The sequence below is a fragment of the Oxyura jamaicensis genome, chromosome 6 (assembly GCF_011077185.1).
Source record: "Oxyura jamaicensis isolate SHBP4307 breed ruddy duck chromosome 6, BPBGC_Ojam_1.0, whole genome shotgun sequence".
Classification (NCBI taxonomy): domain Eukaryota; kingdom Metazoa; phylum Chordata; class Aves; order Anseriformes; family Anatidae; genus Oxyura; species Oxyura jamaicensis.
The window spans coordinates 26,441,503-26,460,937 of NC_048898.1; the positions used below are offsets into that span (position 1 = coordinate 26,441,503).

Here is a 19,435-nt window from a genome sequence, read left to right on the forward strand (position 1 = left end):
TCAAAGTCTGCCGCATAGTCATTCCTCTTACTCAGCTTGTCCCATGGAAAATTAAAAGTGATGTCTTATTTTAGGGCAAAAAAATGATTAGGTTCTTTAGGAAAACTATTTAGGCAAAAGAGTGCTGTCCTCCTCAATCTTTAGAAAGGGTTACAGCGCTCTGAAGAGAGAGTTAAGCCAAGTTGCTGACAATTTTTACCTGTTCCTGTAATAGTTTGAATTGGCATGTGTTTGTTTCTGTTAAAGGCAATGCAGCTCTAAGAAGGATGTAAGATAGGAGAGGAGTATATGTAGCTTTACTATATCAACTCCCCTTGTCGGTGACAGATTCTTACAGCCAGTGGCCATTTATCTTTTTATGTAATGTTCATGGTCAGACACTCCAAACTGAAACCAACCAGTTGGTCAGGAAATATTCAGCCCTTGCTGTGAGGCATCTCTAGCTTTAACTAGCTAAGAACAACCTGCTTCTGTTTGAGAAGTCTAAACCCAGTTCTGTTTCAGGTCTAGGTCCAAAGACCTTCATGCCTTTAGGTAATTTAGGTAACTATCACTTATTTTATAATTAACTGAGATACTTTGTTTTATCAACAAGTGAAATTATTCTACCACGACCTGTTTGGAAGTTGTAACCTGGCACTCCAAGGTGGGCCTTTTGAGTAGAATTATACAGGTATCCATCACCATGCTTCAATCAGTTTACAGGGATCTCTTCTTTTTGTAGTGAATGGGGAATGCCTGCATTTCTGCACTATGTCTCAAAAAGTAGTAACTCCATACAGGTCACTTTCAAACATAGTATTGATGCTTTCTCTTTTGGTACAGGAAACATCTCACTTGCTGAACTTGGTCTGCTCTTAGAGGAAATTAAGCTTGTTCTCACAGTCTACAGACTTTTAGATTTTTCATGTTTGTGGCATCTGCTAATAGCTTTTACAAAGAGTGATTTGGATGGGTAATGGCATTGTCCGAATAATAAATCAAACATAGCAATTCAAGTGTAAATTGGTCTGGTCTCCTGATGATGATTTTGCCAAACGAACTGCTTCTAGATTAAAGTGGAAACAGGAGTGCTCTAGGAGTGTTGGCATTGAAATAATGCAAAAATGATTTCAGGATATTGTTTGTGAATTAAAGAAAACTAAAGATGGCTTGAAGCACTATTACACAGAATGAACAAAGATTTGATGTATGGACAGCTACAGGTACAGTTAAGTTCAATCAGGTAACTGCAGTTTTCTTCCACTGATAAAGAGATTGGAGGTAAAAAGAGAGCTAACTACTTCCACAGTTGTAGATTGCCAGATTTAGACTCTCCAAATCATGCAAGAATTGTATATAACAATACACCTGGTTAGGCATCTTTTCTTTCCATCTCAGTGGAATGCCACCTATGCCTGCAATTCACTTAATAATAACTAGTTAGTCTCTTTCCTCTCTATCCAGAGAGGAAGCTTGGACAGAAGTATTGACTCCTAATTCATCATTTCACTTTAATGAGGTCCTTATTTAAATCAGTGCTCTCAAGGCAGCTCTAGCATCATTCTCTAATGCAGGAGCTAGGACAGTCAATTGTAAAGACCAGATAACCTGCATGTCCCTGGCTTCCTAGCTTGGTAACTTATCTTCTCCTCCTGGCCCCTGCTTCGCATGTAAAAAGCTAACTATAGGGGAGATGCTAAACCTGTTAAAAGCAGCAGCTTTTTGTTCAGGACTACTGAGGAGGAAATAACTCCTTCATCGTTGATTTCTTTTACTATTGGTAACCACGAGCGTTCTGTACAGGTTTGTCTTTAAATTTCATTCTCTGACACAGTTGTTTCCGGCACTGAAAAGACAGCTTGCATTTTTTTTCCACTGCAGGACCTCTGAACACCTTCAGGAGGTAGGCAATTTTGTTTTGGCTGATTCTTTGTAGGAAAGCACTGGCTGAGTGAAGGTGCTAGAATGGTAAGTAGAAACAACAGTTATCTGTGCTACAAAAGGGACAAGGTAGGACTGAAGCTATAGCCATGAGGAAAGAAGTTGAAAGCATTAAAAAAAAAAAAAAAAATCACATATACTTTAGAGTTCATTTCAGACTCTGAGTGTGCTTCTGAAGCAAAGCTCCTGGGCATTTTGTGGTGCAGTATGGGGTGATCTTGGTGTGCAAAATTCTGCTCAGGTAAAAGCTGAAATCCAGTTGAAGATGTTCTTCAAACACAAAAAGACATTCAGTCCCTATAAGCAGACCAGTACACATAAATTCCACTCCTGCCCCCCCACCCCTTCTCCAAATAGCTAACACTCAACAGTGGTCAGCAGTGCTGATTTGTTCAAATCATTGTTAATTCCTGCCTGTCAATATAGATAGCAGCTATTTAATCAGTGCATAGTCAACACTGACAGCTCCTCAGATGGAAGACAAGCTTATTTTGTCATCTTTCTTTGGCTCTAGACCCAACAAACACCAAACCAAAAACACTCCAGTCAAGACTAAGACTTTACACCATACAGTTCGGAGGCCTTCATATTCACTTCTAATCACATTACAAAATAGCGCAGAATTAACCCTTTTGTTATATTCTGCTGAGTTATGGCCTTTCAGCTCTTGCTAGCAGGCAAAGTAGAAGTATGATATCTTCCTATACTTCTAAAGCAGCCTGTTTCTAGAAAATAAAAGTGCATTGACTTTAAGAGGTGAAAGCAGCCTGCTTTCAAACTACTGAAACTGAATGCTAGCTTCACATTATCACGGCTCAGAAACATAGCCTAAGACTTTGGCTCACCATCAGCAGTAATGTACAGCAGGCTGAAGTAATAAAAAGTCGCTGGTGCTGGAGGTGAAGATTCTGCACAGCAGCATATAGTTGCAATGCTGGTTTGTCTGTTATGTGGTTATTTCTGTATACACTTAATATTGTCTAAGACATGCTTATCTGCCTGAGACAACTCATGCCGGTGGAAATAAACAAGGTATTAGTTTAGAACAATCATTTGCAAAAACTCTCACCTTGTGATACAGAACTAGTCTACCAGAGAACAAAACCACCTGCACAACTTAGGGTACACTTAGGAAGTTTTTAGCTGGTACAAGTTACTTTGCTTTAAGGTCTTCTTTCTAATAATCCACACTAGATGCTCAATACAAAATGCTTTAGGTAAGATATTAATCACTTAGCAGTGACTACACTTACAAAGGTTTTCACTCTAGAAGGTAGTGTTTCTTTCCAATCTAAGAAGGATCAACAACTCCAGTCCCTTGGATAAATGCTCATATATCAGAAGTATAAGAGATTAACTGGCTATAATGTTTTGCCATTAAAAACACAAAATATTTATATAGTAAGAGCTGAAGTCTTTCTAACCTAGAAAAAACACAGGTGAAATCTGTACTTCTCAATCAGTTTACATTTCCGTGCCTGTAAGTCCTTGTAGCTCTAAGAACAATTAAATCCACAATTGAATATGAATGTATTATTTATTTGAGGTGGACAATTCACATCATTAAAAGTCACAGGTAACAAATCTTATCTTGAATTTGAATCAGAGGTTTATTCTGTATTTTTCAGGGGCAGTTTCAAAGAAAGTAAAATACAAGAGATACGCATCACGCATCACAACAGATGCACTTGTGGAAAAAAAAACTAAAAGATGATTCCTCAGAATGCAATTCAAATGGCAAAAAGAAAAGAAACCTGACTTGGAATGAAAAGAGATGCATCTTGAAGGCAATCCACTGAATGGCTTCCTCATTTAGCATTTTAAAAGAATGTGAAACATGGCACAGGCATATCCAACACTTTCAGCCGTGAAGAAAAGAAAATCTTGTCCTAACATATTCATTGCATAAGTAATATACAGAAAAATTCAAGTAAAGGATCGTGGTCTGAAGTAAAAATTCCATTTTTTATTAAAAAAAAATGAGAAGGCTATCTGTTTTTCTTCTCTCCATCCACTGGTTGATCCGTTTCTGAGTCATATTGGCATTTTTCCACACATTTCCTAGGGAACCAGCCTCGTTCTCTTATTCCACCTTAAGATACGAAAAGTTACATTAACTTGGAACAGAATGTGATCCACTATTTAGGAAAAACACAGGACTGGAAGAGACATCAAGAGGTTACCTAATGTATTTTCTTCTCCAAGGCAGAACAACTGAGTCATTGTTAATGTATTTGCCTGGGGATGCATAGATTCTCTCCCACTGCCTAACCTGTTTTCAGAGATCTCCAGTATTTCCCAGTGCTCAACTCTCCTTACTATTAGAAAGTTTTTCCTAGTACCTAATGGGAATCTTTCTCTCTACAATCCAAGTTCACAACTCTCTTCTATGCACCAGGAACACAGGAAGCAGCTAACAATCTTCTCTACAACAATGGCTATTTGCACATTCATTGGCTTTTTACTTTTCTTCTCCAGCTGAGAATTCTTTCAGCTTTTCCATTTAGGTCTATTTTCAGTACTGCGATTATTCTCATTGTGTTCCTCTCAACCCTCTTCAGCTGATCATACTCTTTCTGGAGATACAGTAAACAGTTTTACTTCTGTCAGTATTTCAGACAAGCCTCTGACAATATTGAGTGGGATGGAAGGATTACTTCATACATTTGTCAAGCTAGACGCTTTCTTTTTTGCAAATGTTGACTCATCGTAAGATTATGATTGCCTACTTTTTCCCCATCAGAAGAACTGCTACTTAATCATTTTTTTTTCTATCTTGTTTTAGTACAGCTAGGTATTCCCATTTATAGAATTTTGCTATACATACATTCCTAACAAATTTCATCCTATTTTTGAAGTCCAGTTCTCCAAAATGTGTTAGTCCTCAGTCAGACCTCACTTTGAATACAACGTTCAAAAAAACCATGACAGTCTATTTAGCACAGATATCATCTCCTAATCTTCAAAATGAACACCACAATACAAGCCATTACCATACTCAATTCATTGACTTGTTTAGGTTTGGTGTTTGAAAGCACTTCTAGCTCATTGAGGTCTCCAACTTCCCATGAAAAGCAAGGATGCTTTCTAAGTAGTCACTGTTGGCTGCCTCTCTTATGTCAACAATAAATGTTCATGCAATTAATTCACAATTGTTTTTAAGAGACAACAAAATGCAATGCACCATCAATGGAAAATCTGTCAGGTAATGTTTTAGCTTAGACCTCAGCAGGAGAAATGTGAAAATTTCAGTGCAGGTGGCTACAATACTGTCTCTCTATAGATTACCAGGAGTTTTTAACTGTCTTTGATAGCTGTGTTTTCTAATTATGTAATACTTGTTGAAGTCCCTAGAATTGATCCTAAATCTAACATCTCATTTTTAAGACAAAGAGTAAGCCTAACCTTTATACTCACATATTGAGTATAGATTAGGGTATTGAGGTAGGAAGTCTGAATGTGTTTAAGAATAACCAATACTCAAATCTCAGTATTTCTCTGAATATGAAGACATATTCCCTTTGCTACTCAACCTTCAAAACCCACTACATGAATGTTATTTCAGTCTGACAAATTCACTTAATGTTTATCATTTATCAAAACTGACAGACCTACCAGATATAAATAGTAAAACCTGTGGATGTGGTTTTAAAGAGTAGAGAAACTAACATCAGTAAAGTAAGTCATTCTACACCTTGAGAAGTGAACACGTAACGACATCCACATTTCTAACAGCAGTTAGACAGCTATACAACTGATTTGCAACTTTTAAACAACGTAAGTGAAAATAACTGTTTCATACCATCAGCAGCTGAGTCAAGAATCTTCTCACCATACATCCAGTGTCTGGGGAAGAAAGTGTAACAGGTAATTAGATGCCAGAACTCATCTCAATATTTCTTTTAACCAAACAAAGTTGTGGAGCCACTAACTTTAAGCCTCTTGTGGCTAAAATCAGATCCCCTTTACTCAGTGCAATTCTAGGTTCTTCAGTACATGGTGTCGTGAAGAATGTTTTAACACCTTTAGTCACAGGGCAGCAGACACCACTGTAGTCTTCTATTGCTCGATACCGCACCTACAAATTTGAACAAAACATGGCAATATATTATTGCAAGGAGTTATGGCCCTGCTTACAGTCTCATACCAAAAATCATTTCATGAATCCCATTAGATTTGAGAATTACAACTGGCTGTCAAAGAGACTAAATTCTAAATTAGCTGCTTAACAATGAAGCACAGAGTTGTCTTTATTATCACATTTCTTATCGGGAAACTAGGGAGCAAATGCCAATAAAGCTAAATTTAAAGTTTAATTAAGCAGAAGTTGCAGTACAGTTTATGTGGAAACACAAAGTCTTTATTTAATTGCCAGGTATAAAATCACAAAAAGGAACAGCATCAGTAATTAGTTACATTTATTTAATATGGAAATTTCAAAGTGACATTTCAGATCACAAACACCCCAGATACTTACACTTCTTACTCGCTTGTCTGCTTTCTGTTTCAGTTGCTCTATCTATAAATTACAAATAGAAATTTAGGCAGTGTTTAGTTTAAGACAACTTGTGTATTCAGCACAGTGAAGTTAGGTACTGAAACCACTGAAGTCAGAGAAATATATTTAGCATTCAAAAACACTCACAGAAGTGTAACTTCTTAGTCTACCAAAAATGGCAGAAGACTTGACAGAATTCCCATTTTGTAGTCTATTTTAGTTATTTAAAAGTCTGGTACATTACTGCAGAGGAAAGCAGACAACTGGATAGTAGGGAGGATTAACTTGAGATAACACCGAAGATCAGTTACCGTCAAACTGTACTGATGACAGCCGTCTCTTACGGGCCAGTCCAGGCCATCTCCCTCAGGAATCCCAGACCATGTAAACACTTGCTTGAAGTTCTTCCATTTACTTCCCGTGTCATAAGGAAAAATAAAGGTCTCACCCGTTTGGTAGTACTGGATTCTGTCTTTGGCCTAGAAATAATAAATACAGTAAATAAAAAATATCCTACAAATTACAGCTGAGCAGCAAATATTAGGAAGGCCAGGCCATATGCCCTGTATGGGTCTGTGAACCCTACAGGTTGAGGGAAAGAGCAATAAACTCCTGCCATACTAACCCAGGCTTTTAAAACTACTTGTCATTAAATGCAACTATCATGGCATTTAGAAGTGTATCTGATTTTGTTTGTTTTCCCCATTTACTCTTCAAAAACTAAGTCAGTTGGCTATACCACTGATTAATCCACTCCATGCCTTAATTTTACTTTATGCCTTTTTTAAAGACTCATTATTCACTATTGCTCAGTTACATACAAAGACTTCCACAACTCAGGATTCTTTGTTTAATGATCACAAACGTAATTCAGTACTGTTAGCGTTTATTCCGCCTGAAAGAAATGCATATACAGGCATGCTTTAAATATCCCACTTTCTGCATTTGTGACCATTTCATTCTTTCAGTAACAGTGACATCTAGTGGAACAGTCAAAGAAAAATTTGTTCTCTGGTGCAGCAACGTTTATTAAACGTGTATTACTGTCTGTGTTCAGTCTTCAAAGGGACATATTAGTAGTATACATTTGACAATAAAAATTACAACAGATTATTCCACATTTAATTAGGTAGCTGTAAGAGTTGTGCTAATACTCAAAGGTCTAACAGGACGATGATCCAGTTAAGCTACATTCAGTGCAAAGAAAAGGCATTACAATATCTAGGTACTCGTAGGGGTTCAAGATCTTCCTGTTAAATTTGGCGCACAACAAGACAAAAAGATAGTAATGAAATGTTTGTGGCATTACACAAAATATCCCGGTGGCACTGAACTATTTTCTAAACATTAAGTCAGCTTTTGCTTCCACTAAACTTAGCTTCTGTTACTTTTGAAAACCTTTGGAAAACCTCTGAAGATACACAAATTGACAAGAAATTTAAAGAGATGGGAGTAAGTATCTTGATGTTTTCTAGGACTTTTTCAAAATGAAGGAAAATACTCCTAAGATTAATTTGAGAACTAATAAGTGAGGAACATCCCAAGAGAAGACAGACTATCTAGAATGGGTAAGGAAACTGGACAGTTAAAGACATAGACAGGCATAACTAGAAGCAAAGACAACTTAGGTTTCAGATGAAATCTGCTGATATCCCAAATAGGTATGCAAAGACTCCTGCAAGTAGGTTTTAGGGCCTCTCTGGATTTCTCATGAAAAAGAAAACAAAACAAAACAAAAAATACTATGTAGTTAAAGGCTTTCTCCTTTACTTCGGTGAATTTCAGAGACAACAAGGGAAAAGCTGGTTGTAGGTGTTAACTGAGTGCTGAATTGAAATAACACCATTGGTTTAAATCCAGACGGGTGAAACACGAAATAGACAATTTTGTAGCAATACAGAACAAGAATAGTGTAATAGAAGCTTACCTTTTCTTCAATCCAGGACTCGATTGAAGTTTTATTTGTCAGAATGACTTTCATCTAAAATAGATAAAAGCATTAGATGAAAATAGCACTGGTTTCTGCAGAGATAAATCAGCTAGGCAAAGAAAACTTCATTTAACTAACTAAATTTACTTGAAAGAAAGCAACTCTTACATGCTCAACTGAAACATGTAAAATAGTCAAATTTAAGAGTCAGCATAGATGCATGTTAGTGCTATCGTCTACAATTATACACTTAGAGGGATAACATATTTCTGTTTATGCATATTTTTCTTTCCCTCCAAAGACTTCAGACATTTGAAATAATTTATCAGGCATGGCTATTCCTGTTTTCACAGATAGGGACATAACTCCCCAAAATACCAAGTATTTTTCCTTTTCCAGAACGGAAGTGCTTTAAGCACTTTTTTTTTCATTAAATTTTCACTTATAAGTTCTCCCATGCAGTGGGCAAGAGAAAAGACAGAGAAAAGAAAATTTAAAAAGTGTGGTAACAACAGAGGAGGTGGGAGGAAATAGCAACTTAAAAACCTTGAGAAGTCATGCGGCTACATTAGCTCTAAACAAGTGCTCCTATCTCAATTCAATTCTGTTTCTGCCCTGACATCAGCAACAAGACAGGAAAAACTCACAGCACTTAATTTCCTTGTAACAGACCCCATAAGCTTACCTGGATAATAAACAGCATACCAACGGCAATAGTTGTTCCTAATGCCAGTCCTAAGGCAAATAAAGATGCAGCAAAGGCGGACAGTCCAAAAGGAATAATGGTTCGAGGATCTCTTTTGGCTGCACTCATGTCAATCTTTACAGAACTCCACCCAAAAGATATCTGCAAAAGGAAAACAGCATCGTTCAGTTCTACAACACACCAACTGCTGAAACAAAACTAGTTACCTGTAAGAAACTTGGACCTGAATGTACATCCTCAAATTCTAACGGGTTTATAATGCAAGCAGAGTAGTTACAAAATAAATACATATATAATTATATATAGCATATGTTTTATATTACACATTCAAAAAATTTTTCCTGTTCCAATTTTTCCTCTTCATATATACATTCTTTGCTATGTGTAGGCCTTTGCTAAATGGAAAGCTAAAATCAAAATCACTACCTTCCAAACATCACTAGCCTGACCTAAAATCTGTAGCTAAACCTATATTCTGGAACACTAACAAAACACATTCAACAGTTTTGGGTAAAATGTGTGTGTAGCACAGTACCCATTTTGAATGGAAATGCTACAGGTTTCCTCCGAAAGCTTTTGCAAGCATTAGTTCTCAACATTACTGCCATGCAACCAGAGCATACAACCTTCACCTGTTATGCTCCTCTGATGTTTTCAGCTTTTCATTGCAATTGCAAAAGCTGAAATCAAAGCTCAGAATCTTAACCATGGATCTGGAATGAGGGATGTATTCCAGAACAAGCTTTGTTCATTGTGACTTTGGTTTTCTCATTTTAAAATAAATTCAACATAAATTGTTTGCGGTTCCAAAATCAAAGTAGGTTAGTTTTTCCTGGAAGAAAGTGATACAGTTCTAAAAAAAGCAGCAAGCAAAAAGAAAATAAATAACATCTAACTTGTGTGTTGGAAATAAATAGCAGATACTTTCTGTGCCAGCCAAAATGCATCTTGTATGTATATAAAGAGTGCTACTCAGTATCAGTCTTCAGTGAATACAAAGCTCTAGGAAACTCCCTGTGATTATGACAAGCAACTTAAAAAAAAAAAAGTATTTTTCTGATTCCTTCAACAATTAATGAACATTGTGGTGCTCTCTGCAGTTTGAAAAGTACGTACATGATGAAACAATAGCAAGGAATTCCACATACATCTTTTCAGGAAACCCAACTGTCCCATACTCCCAGGAACAAATTAGCCATCCAACTTAAATAATATTTTCAGCACTTAACTATGTTTTCTTACTCTGTTGTAAAGCTGAGTGTACATAGTCATTATGAATATGAAAGAAGCGTGAATACATCCCAGTGGTGCTAAGAAGAGAAACAGCGTAAAAGATGCATGATTCTGGTATCCACAACAGTTGTTGATCCAAGGACAATGGTGATCCATCTTCATGACACATCTGTGAATAATAAATTCTGATTAATATAAAGGACACAAATGAGTTTTGTTTTTTTTTTTAGAAAGCTTAAAGAAAAGGACAGCTATCTTTCTACAATCTTCATTAATTAATTTAAACCCTTCAATTTCTGACAGATCAACACAGTAGCGTCCTTTGTTGTTGTTATTCAAAATAATATTTCATGTTGTAGAATGAAAGAAAACAAAACAACAACTACGTGCAGGTCCTACTCTTCCTGATCATCTGCCCTCCACCTTATTCAAACTTTCTAGGTGTTAATAAACACCATAATTCAGAATCAACAGGCATGGGAATTTTAAGAACCGTGAACATCATAATTAACCACTAACATTATTGCCATTTTTTTTTAAATAAGCACACAAGAAAATAAAATCAACATCAAATCCCATGTGGACTTCTTGCTTAAAGAAGTGTGATTTCTCATTAAACATCTCCTGGTTTTGGTAGAAGATCCTCTGAAAATTTCATTAATTGCTTTGTATTGACCTCACACCACTCTAAGTCCTTTCCTAAATCTATTTATCAGCGTAAACACCCTGGAGACACCCTTGTATCCAATATTAAGCCTGTTATTTTGCTTCAGCTTACAGATGAAAAAACAGAAACGATAAAAGATTTGTCCACATAGCAAATTGCCTAGATTTAACTGAGCAGGTATAAAACTCGCTAATTGCAATTTTTAATTAAAACTGCAGACCAAAGGTAAGTGATATACAAAGGGTTGGCTTAAAAAATATCCAGTTCCTCTGAAATTAAAAGTTAATTGTTTTGGAACTACCAATATTGTTTATCTTTTAAGATAGTCCACTCCCACCAGGGAGTTCAGTTTCTCCCTTTGAAAAAGTTAACACTTTGTTAGCGTATGCTCAGCTCTCACTGTACAAGTTTTTGAATATGCAGTCACAATCATCAGTACAAGTGTTACTGAAGAAGTTCCTGGGTCTTGGCTAGAAATCTCACTCCATTCATGAGGGTCACAGGAATTGAATCCATTCAAACTTGCCAGCACATAGAAGACTTTGCAGTGCAATGAGGTATTTAACATAAATCACCTCAACAGTCTAGAAATACATGCAGAGTGAGTTATTTTGGCCAGAGCTGAGGGGGCACGAACTTCTTAAAATAGTCTCAGATTATTTTGCTGATACGTGATTCAGTTTCTTGTTTTATTTCACTAACGATAAATTACTAAAATAACTTGCTTTTGCAGAGACAATCATCAGAATCTGCTGCTATTTCTAAACAACTCCTCAGCATACGGACTGTCACTCAGAGAAAGACTAATTTTAAAACCTGGGATGATGCAGCTAAATGACAGCCCTGGTCTGTGGTTTCAGTCTCTACTTCCTGAAAGAACAGTGATTGGGTAACTTGTATTTATAGAAATAACAAATGAATGTGCATGTTACCATACCCTTTTACCATGATCTCTAGTTAGTCCTTCAGGGAGGACCTGCCCAGTAAAGGTTAAAGGCATCTGCAAACAGTGCAAATGTCTTGCTTATTTTTCAAGCTGCACTAAATTTCAGTGCAGCTATTTATAATAAAAACATACAACCAGTAGCTCTAAACAGACCTGTTGGAAGATTAACGCATTAAAAAGGCAGAAATATTTTAAGTTAACCACAAAGGCTTATGACTTGACTTAACAAGAAGACTCCCCCGAAAGAAAACAACTTCATCAAAAGGTAAAGAACAGACCAAAATTTCCACTCAGATCAACATTTTAACAGGTAAGATAATAGAACAGGCTTTTCTAGTGCCTGAACAGGAGGATGCTTGGGCTCAGAACTTAAAAAGGACTAAAAGATTTTTAGGTATTTACACAGGCTCACCTCCCTGAAACAGTACTGAAATATTCTGCTAATACTGTCAAATTCTTAAGAGAAACGGATTTTTAACAAAGAAGAAAATGTTAAAGGCAGATATACTTCTTTATCTTTCTTTAACTAGAACACTGTAAGAACACACAGAAGTCATACAAGCGGAAATACTTGCCAACAGTGTTCATCGGGAAATCTTTTAAAAATATATAAGACTTGAAAGAATGAATGATATTAATAGCTCATCACTAGCACAAGAGTTGCTTTCAGTACAAACATAAAGCAATTTTAAAGAGACAATACCTGTTACATTTTCGACAGTGGTGTGAACGTGGTGCCTTGTAAGACTGACATACTTTACAGTATTGGAGATACATACAATCCTGAGAATTTTCCTTTAAACAGAAGAATGGGCATATTAGACAGAATATATAATTCTACTGGCAATGCACATCTTGGCACTTGCACAGCCTAATGCATCCTTGCTTTCTTCTGACAGGGTGTGTTCCATAACCCAACCCTATTTAATGGTAGGTGGTGGGAGGGGGGAAAAAGAAGAAAAAAAATCTCCTCGCTATCAACACAACCATCTCTCACTGTTGAGTGCTGCTAGCTAAAACAAATAAACAATTCTTCTCGCAGGATTAGCAACTCTGCAAGTGGGGTTTCAGAGTGAACTGAGAGTATAAAAGAGCATGGGGCCTGTATCACTAAAAAAAACTATAAAAAATGTTTGTATGCCTTGTCTCTTTTTTTAAACTATGAGCCAGTGTAGGCAAGCTACTAGAAACAGTGCTACTGAACGTTAATGTTGAGCTGGCTCTCATCATGCTCTTGTCTCCTTGTCTTACAGACACGCTTGTGTATGATAGCTAGAGACAGAGAAACTTGTAGAGAGCAAGTAGTAATGCTGGGCAAAGCCCTGCCACCACAAAGCGTAATACACAGTCATCCCGCTGGGACTACCTTTGCATACTCTTCTCACTCTTTGGTATTGAGATCTAGCTCTTGAGTAGAAGCGTGATTACTCTTAATGTTGGTGTAACTGGAGCACAAGCTTTGGCCAGCTGCCTTGAGATACTGAGCCTGCATCATGCTGGTCCTTGACTACTGCTATTCAGAGAGGTTACCGAAGGAAAGGAAATGAGGATTTCCACCTTGTACAAACAGGGTGGTGAGGCACTGGCACAGGCCGCTCAGAGAAGCTGTGGCTGCCCCATCCCTGGAGGTGCTCAAGGCCAGACTGGATGGGGCTTTCGGCAGCCTGGTCTGGTGGGGCTGGCACTGGGTGCCCTGTGAGGTCCCTTCTGACCCAGGCCATTCTGTGATCATAAGCCCGTGTTGAACATTAGCTAACCACGTAATTTGCTGGCTCACGTTACATTTACTGAATGAAGTCCGTATTTCTGTGTGAAGTCTGCACCACCCCAACGCCTGCATGAGTGTGCAGAGAACCCTGAAGCTCCAGCTCCTGCGACAAGTCGCGACAAAGGCGCGACATGGGGCTTCCCCAGCCCTCTCCCCCTCATCCCTCCCTTCCTTTTCCCCTCCCTGCCCTTCCCCTCCTTGCCCCCCGTCCCCAGCCCCGCAGCGAGGCAGCTCTTACCGGCGTCCACCCCAGCGGGACGTACCCGGGGCCGACGAACATGGCGCTGAAGTAGTTGTAGAGGATCATGACGGTCCAGTTGAGGAGCACGACGAAGTTGACGCTTCCCCCGGCGGTGTCCAGGGGCCAGTACCACAGCGCGGCGTCCGCCATGGCGGTGGCGGAGCACACGGCCACCACGGCCAGGGCCACCAGCGGCCCCCAGTGGCACAGCCGCCGCGCCTGCCGCAGCCCCCCCGGGCCGCCCATGGCCGCTACCGCCGCCCGCCCGCCGCCACCGCCGCCGCCGCCCCGCCGCCCATGGCCCCGGCGGCCGCTGAGGGAGATGGAGGGGAGGGAAAGGAAAGGGAAGCGCCGGGCCGCGGCTCCGCCCCGCACGGCCTCAGGAGCCTGGCAGTCCGCCGCTATCGGGGCCCTCTGGGAAACGGAGTCCCGGCCCTTGGCCCGGGTGGTGGGGTGGGCTGGAATCACAGAATCATGGAACCATTAGGGTTGGAAAAGCCCTCCAAGATCATCTGGTCCAACCAGCCCTACACTGCCAATGTCACCCACTAAACCATGTCCCTAAGCACCAGGTCCAACCTCTCCTTGAACACCCCAAGGGACGGTGACACCACCACCTCCCTGGGCAACCCGTCCCTCTAGTCCCATCTGTGAGAAGAGGCCGACCCCCAGCTCCCCACACCTTCCTTTCAGGCAGTTGCAGAGAGCAACGAGGTCTCCCCTGAGCCTCCTCTTCCCCAGGCCAAACACCCCCAGTTCCCTCAGCCGCTCCTCACAGGACTTGCGCTCCAGACCCTTCACCAGCCCCGTAGCCCTTCTCTGGGCACACTCCAGGGCCTCGATGTCTTTCCTGTAGTGAGGGGCCCAAAGCTGAACACAGCACTCGAGGTGCGGCCTCACCAGAGCAGAGCACAGGGGAACCATCACCTCCCTGGCACTGCTGGCTGCACTATTCCTGACACAACCAGGATGCCGTTGGCCTTCTGGGCCACCTGGGCACACTGCCGGCTCGTGTTCAGGTGAGCATCAGCCAGCACCCCCAGATCCTTTCCTCCGCACAGCTTTCCAGCCGCTCAGCCCCAAGCCTGCAGCGCTGCATAGGGTTTTCAACAAGCGGGGTTGCAGCGGACGGGCCGACCGCCACCTCCCGAGCGTTGGGGCTGCAGCTGGAGCCCTGACGGCTCACTGCGAGGCAAAGAGGCCGCGAGGGGCTGGGTGACACTGCAGAAAGCCCCCATGTGGGGTGGGGAGCAGGAGGAGAATTGCGGCGGAACCCTGTGCGAAGCGCCGCGCGGGCGGCGGGGAGGCGTTTTGCGGGGAGCAGAACGCGGAAGCGGCCGTGCGAGGAGCGGCGCCCCCCCGCCGCCGCCATGTCCTCCGACTTCGAGAGCTACGAGCAGGACTTCGCCGTGCTGACGGCCGACATCACGGGCCGCATCGGCAAGGTGCCCAAGCTGCTCGGAGGTGAGCGCGGCGGGGAGAGGGGGCTCGGCGAGGAGCCCGGCGGCGTCGGCCGGGCAGCGGGCAGGACAGGGCAGGGCGGAGCGGGGGCTTCGGCTCCCATCACGGGGAGCGGAGCAGCCTCCCGCCGGCTGCCTCGCGGAACTCGCTGCAGGTCCCTGGCAGGGCTCTGCCGGCCTGCCGGAGGGGGCTGCGGTCCTGTGCTTCTGGCTGGGGGGGCAGGAGGTGGGCCCGCACAGGAGGAGGGCTGGGGTGGTCGCTGCACCTGCTTGGTGCTGAGCGCTCGCTGTTAGCAGCCTGCCACACGGTAAATCAGGAAAACCGAGCCTTTTTCTCGTGGCGTAGGTAATACCGGAGTTGGGTAGTTGCGGTGACTCACGTGGAGCAGCAGATTCAAGGAAATCAGTGTTCGTTTATTTAACGTGTTGGTCACTAGCCTGCAGCATTCGTGGGCTGGTTCGTGATGTATCCCTGTGGTACAGGCAGTACAGTCTGCCAAGGGCGGAAAGCTGAACACGACCATCTGTGTAACCAGGCAGCTGAACCTTCTAACACGTGTGAATCAGTGCTCTGATGGGGTGCTCCCAGAATGAGGCAAAGAAAAGCTGAAATGGGGTTTCTCGTGCAACTCACCTTATTCTTCTGTGTCCAGGCTACTAAGGACTTCTGCCTCTGATTCCTATGCAGGTTTCGCAAAGCTTTGGGATGTTTAACTGGTGGAAGTGGTTATCTTAGAAAGAGGCAAACAAAGTAATGATTGCACCACGCAGTAATGGTACACCTGTCTGTATGACTGAAGGGAAAAAAGTCATATATCCAGGACCAAATAATAACTTCTTACTTTTAGGGTGAGAAGTGCATCATGAAGTGAGGAAGTAGTGACTAAAGAGGATTTGAGGTAGGTGGTTAACTAAAACGTGTAATCTCAGTGCATTGTTAAGTCAGAGGTCCAAAGTACACCTGAAATGAATAAATGGGGATTTTCAGTAAAAGTCTTTTTGATTATGGGAAGTTATGTCTAATTCTAATGTTAGGAAGTTAGAAAGTCTTCTAATAAATCAGGGATCAGTGACCAACCACACGCATAAGTGAAAGACAGGAAACTCTCTTCTCCTTCGCTTAACGAAGCTGCTGGGCTTAATAAAAAAGGAATTTGGCATTAATTCAATCACAGTCCGCAGGTACTTATGAGGTAGTGTTCTTGTGATTGAGATTAGGAACGGGTATAATTTAGATTGCCCAGAAACAATATTTAACCTGTAAATAGCCACTGAAACAATTTACAGAGGAGAGACAATGAATTCTCTGTTGTGAAGTTTCTAATCGAGACATTATTTCTTTTTCTACTGCCTCAGAAAGAGTTGTTCACTTTTATAACAGTAAATATAAGGAGCCCTTTCAAGTAAAGGAAGACATTGTAAATACACCGATGTCTTCTGTCCTGAAAAATGGTAGTGCTACAAAGTCGGCATGCTTATTGAAGAGGAGCAGAGACTTCACTTCTTAATTGCATGGATTATGGAAGTCATCGGAGTCTGTTTAGCAGCTGAAGAATGTTCTGCTTCACAGTAGTGGATTTCCATAATCAGCTCCTTAAAGTCAGCCCCCCTCATTCTCTCTAGGGAGACTTTGGAGCTTAAACATGAAATGAATGAAGAGTATTGTCTTTACAGTGACATAGCTTGGGAGCAACAGGCTTTGAAATCATCATTCTTTTGAATAGCCATTAGAAGAGTGGTTTTGTATTTATTTTTTTTTTTAGAACTTACTGTCCTCTTAGAGGAGATAGAACGTATGTTCCCTGTGGGATTGATAGCGTGGTATTGGGCCAAATGGCCTCAAGATAATACAACAACTAATTTATTTTTCCTAGAAGTGGCTTTTCCATGCTAGGATTTGAGGCTGGTCTTACATGGTTTGGGCTGGCTTCCTTTATAGCTACTTTCTGTTCTGTACATCTATGAATGGAGTACTTCAATTTTCAGAACTTTTCTGTCTTTCATCAGCAAAAAGTTCACGTATGACTTTAAGCCAAATTGCAATCTTAGCTAATAGAGGCACTTTTGCACCTGGGGAAATAAAAAAACAACTCTGACTGTGCTGCACACTTTAAACAGAAATATTTTAAATACACATTTTTCCCTTGTTTCTTACTAGGAATATTTGCAAGATCTTTGCTTCTTCATCACCAGAAGTTCCAGTTAGTTCTTGTGGAGATGGCTGGGAGAGCCTCAAAAAGAGGATTATGATTCAAGGTGGGAGGGGGACGTGAGGACAGATGCACGTGAGGTGGCATTTTTCAGAAGCAGTGATATGAGAGAGATTGCTGATGGCCTTCTTCCTCCACGCTGGAAGAAGCAAGATGAAAGGTGTAAGGACTTGAGCTACTTCTGCATAATACAGAGAGATCTACTGAAGTCTAGTGACTGGTTTGTTTCCTTCTGCTTCCCGAGATGGACCTGCTGTAAGCTTCATGTTCAGTTGAATCGGAGAAATACCGGTTAATTGCTTTTCTAATGTTCCTGCATTCAGAGTTTGACAGGATTTGATACAGCCTCGTTCTAGGAGGAGGATGGTTCAACAAACAATCTTATTGTCACAAAGGCATAAATAGTTCAGCAAGAAATGTAACAAAGACAGTCTGATACTACAGAAACAATAAGCATCAGGGACAGTAGAACGTCTGGGGAAGAAATATCTTCTGTTGAGGCAAACGTCATCTGGAGAATTAAAGAAAGTGTTCTAAATTCAGAAATGTCTTTTAAGTAGATTTTCTGTGATGCTGCTGCAGGTCTTTGGAGAATGAAGATCGTTGACTGATGTGTTTAATTAATATTCCCTGTTGTTTAGAGAAAGATCTGTCTTGTTATTTGACCAAATACTTATATAAATTTTGATTACTTGATTTGAAAGAGAATGTTATCTAACTGTGATATTTAGCCTTTTTCCCGCATGGTAGCCTCTGTGTGGTGATGTTTTTTAACTGGAGTACTCCAATTCTTCTGATACTTGATGCCTGCATCTTCTACTGGGCAATCAAAGCAGTGTATTTCAGTTTCCAACAGATCTAACTAAAGAAAGTTCTACCTTTAATTTTCTTTTATATCTCTGTAATCGAGTTTACTGTCTTCATTTCAGTCCTGGCTCATTATGTTGTGCCTCTGGAACTCAGTTTGATAAGACAAAGGAAAAAGCATGTGCTGTTCCGTTTGCTTTTGCTGTTGGACAATAACTTCTGGCAAAGGGGTGTTAGGTGAACATGTAAAACACCTCCGCCAGTGTAGTGAAATCTACAAGTGGTCTACAAACTGAAGTTCTTTGTCACTCAGTCTCGTCCTCACTGTGTACTAATAAAAAGAAGCAACTCCACAAGTAATGAGACTTAATAGTCTTGGCCTAGATTTTTAATCTCTTCCTTGGTTGTGAGCTCAAGCCAGTGCTGTGTTACCTTTCTATACTTGTAGGCAGCCATCTGCCTTTCTGTAACTGCTCCGCGTTGGGGGACAAACCACTGACTAATGCAAGGGCAAAAAAAGCTGAACGAACAGAGAAAAATGTAGTAAAGTTTATTTCATTTAAGAAAGTGATAGAACCATGTGTACAGACAAAAAATTGATTTCTTTGCAAACCTTACTCAGATTCTGTACTTTTGTTTCCAGTGTTTATGCTTATCCATGCTTTGCCAATTTGACCAGTTCAGTTATGCAAGCTAAGTGCCTCATTTTCTTTAGGACATTTTGTCTGGCAGTGTGGAAACACAAATTGCATTCCAAATTTAGATATATTTGAGAGAACATTGTTTTTTTATTTTCTCTAAAGGATATTGCCTGTTCTGAATTAAGAAAAACGTTCTAAAAAAGCACTTGCCAATATTTTATCTAATGGAAATGTACTTAAAGAAATCACTAAGTGGGCAGATTAAAAACTAAGACATGACTAAGTGGAGTAAAACGCTATTAATATGAGAATATTTAATTGGATCCCAACTTGTTTGTCCTGATCTACTAGATTAGTGGCAAGCTTTGCTTACTCAGAGCTCACCTGCAGTCTCTGAGCAAGTCA

The 19,435-nt window shown here is 40.7% G+C and overlaps 2 protein-coding genes across 7 annotated transcripts in view; one reads left to right on the forward strand and one right to left on the reverse strand.

Moving 5' to 3' along the window:
* Positions 1-3,441: 3,441 nt before the first annotated feature.
* Positions 3,442-14,254, reverse strand: ZDHHC6 (zinc finger DHHC-type palmitoyltransferase 6). The gene is made up of 10 exons (XM_035330464.1): positions 13,910-14,254; positions 12,607-12,698; positions 10,300-10,459; positions 9,037-9,198; positions 8,349-8,402; positions 6,733-6,900; positions 6,401-6,442; positions 5,856-6,001; positions 5,726-5,769; positions 3,442-4,015 (listed from the first exon to the last, which is right to left on the reverse strand). The coding sequence occupies exons 1-10, from the start codon at positions 14,156-14,158 to the stop codon at positions 3,912-3,914; spliced, it is 1,221 nt and encodes a 406-aa protein (XP_035186355.1). The 5' UTR covers positions 14,159-14,254; the 3' UTR covers positions 3,442-3,911.
* A 926-nt stretch (positions 14,255-15,180) lies between these two features.
* Positions 15,181-19,435, forward strand: part of VTI1A (vesicle transport through interaction with t-SNAREs 1A) — a 276,546-nt gene continuing 272,291 nt past the window's right edge. For 2 of the 6 annotated variants that reach the window (XM_035330467.1, XM_035330469.1), the window contains exon 1: positions 15,181-15,376. In XM_035330467.1, coding sequence (XP_035186358.1) covers positions 15,283-15,376 — 94 coding nt within the window. In that variant the 5' untranslated portion in view covers positions 15,181-15,282. The remainder of the gene's footprint in view (positions 15,377-19,435) is intronic. The other 4 variants (XM_035330470.1, XM_035330471.1, XM_035330465.1 and 1 more) reach the window with 4 other exon arrangements.

Bases quoted from the DNA above. Each gene is read 5' to 3' on its own strand.
- ZDHHC6 (XM_035330464.1), bottom strand. From the start codon at position 14,158: ATGGGCGGCCCGGGGGGGCTGCGGCAGGCGCGGCGGCTGTGCCACTGG. The intron at 6,901-8,348 runs GTAAGCTTCTAT...TATTATTTCTAG, and splicing joins AGTCCTGGATTGAAGAAAAG to GCCAAAGACAGAATCCAGTA. The intron at 6,002-6,400 runs GTAAGTATCTGG...TCAAATTTGTAG, and splicing joins CAGACAAGCGAGTAAGAAGT to GTGCGGTATCGAGCAATAGA.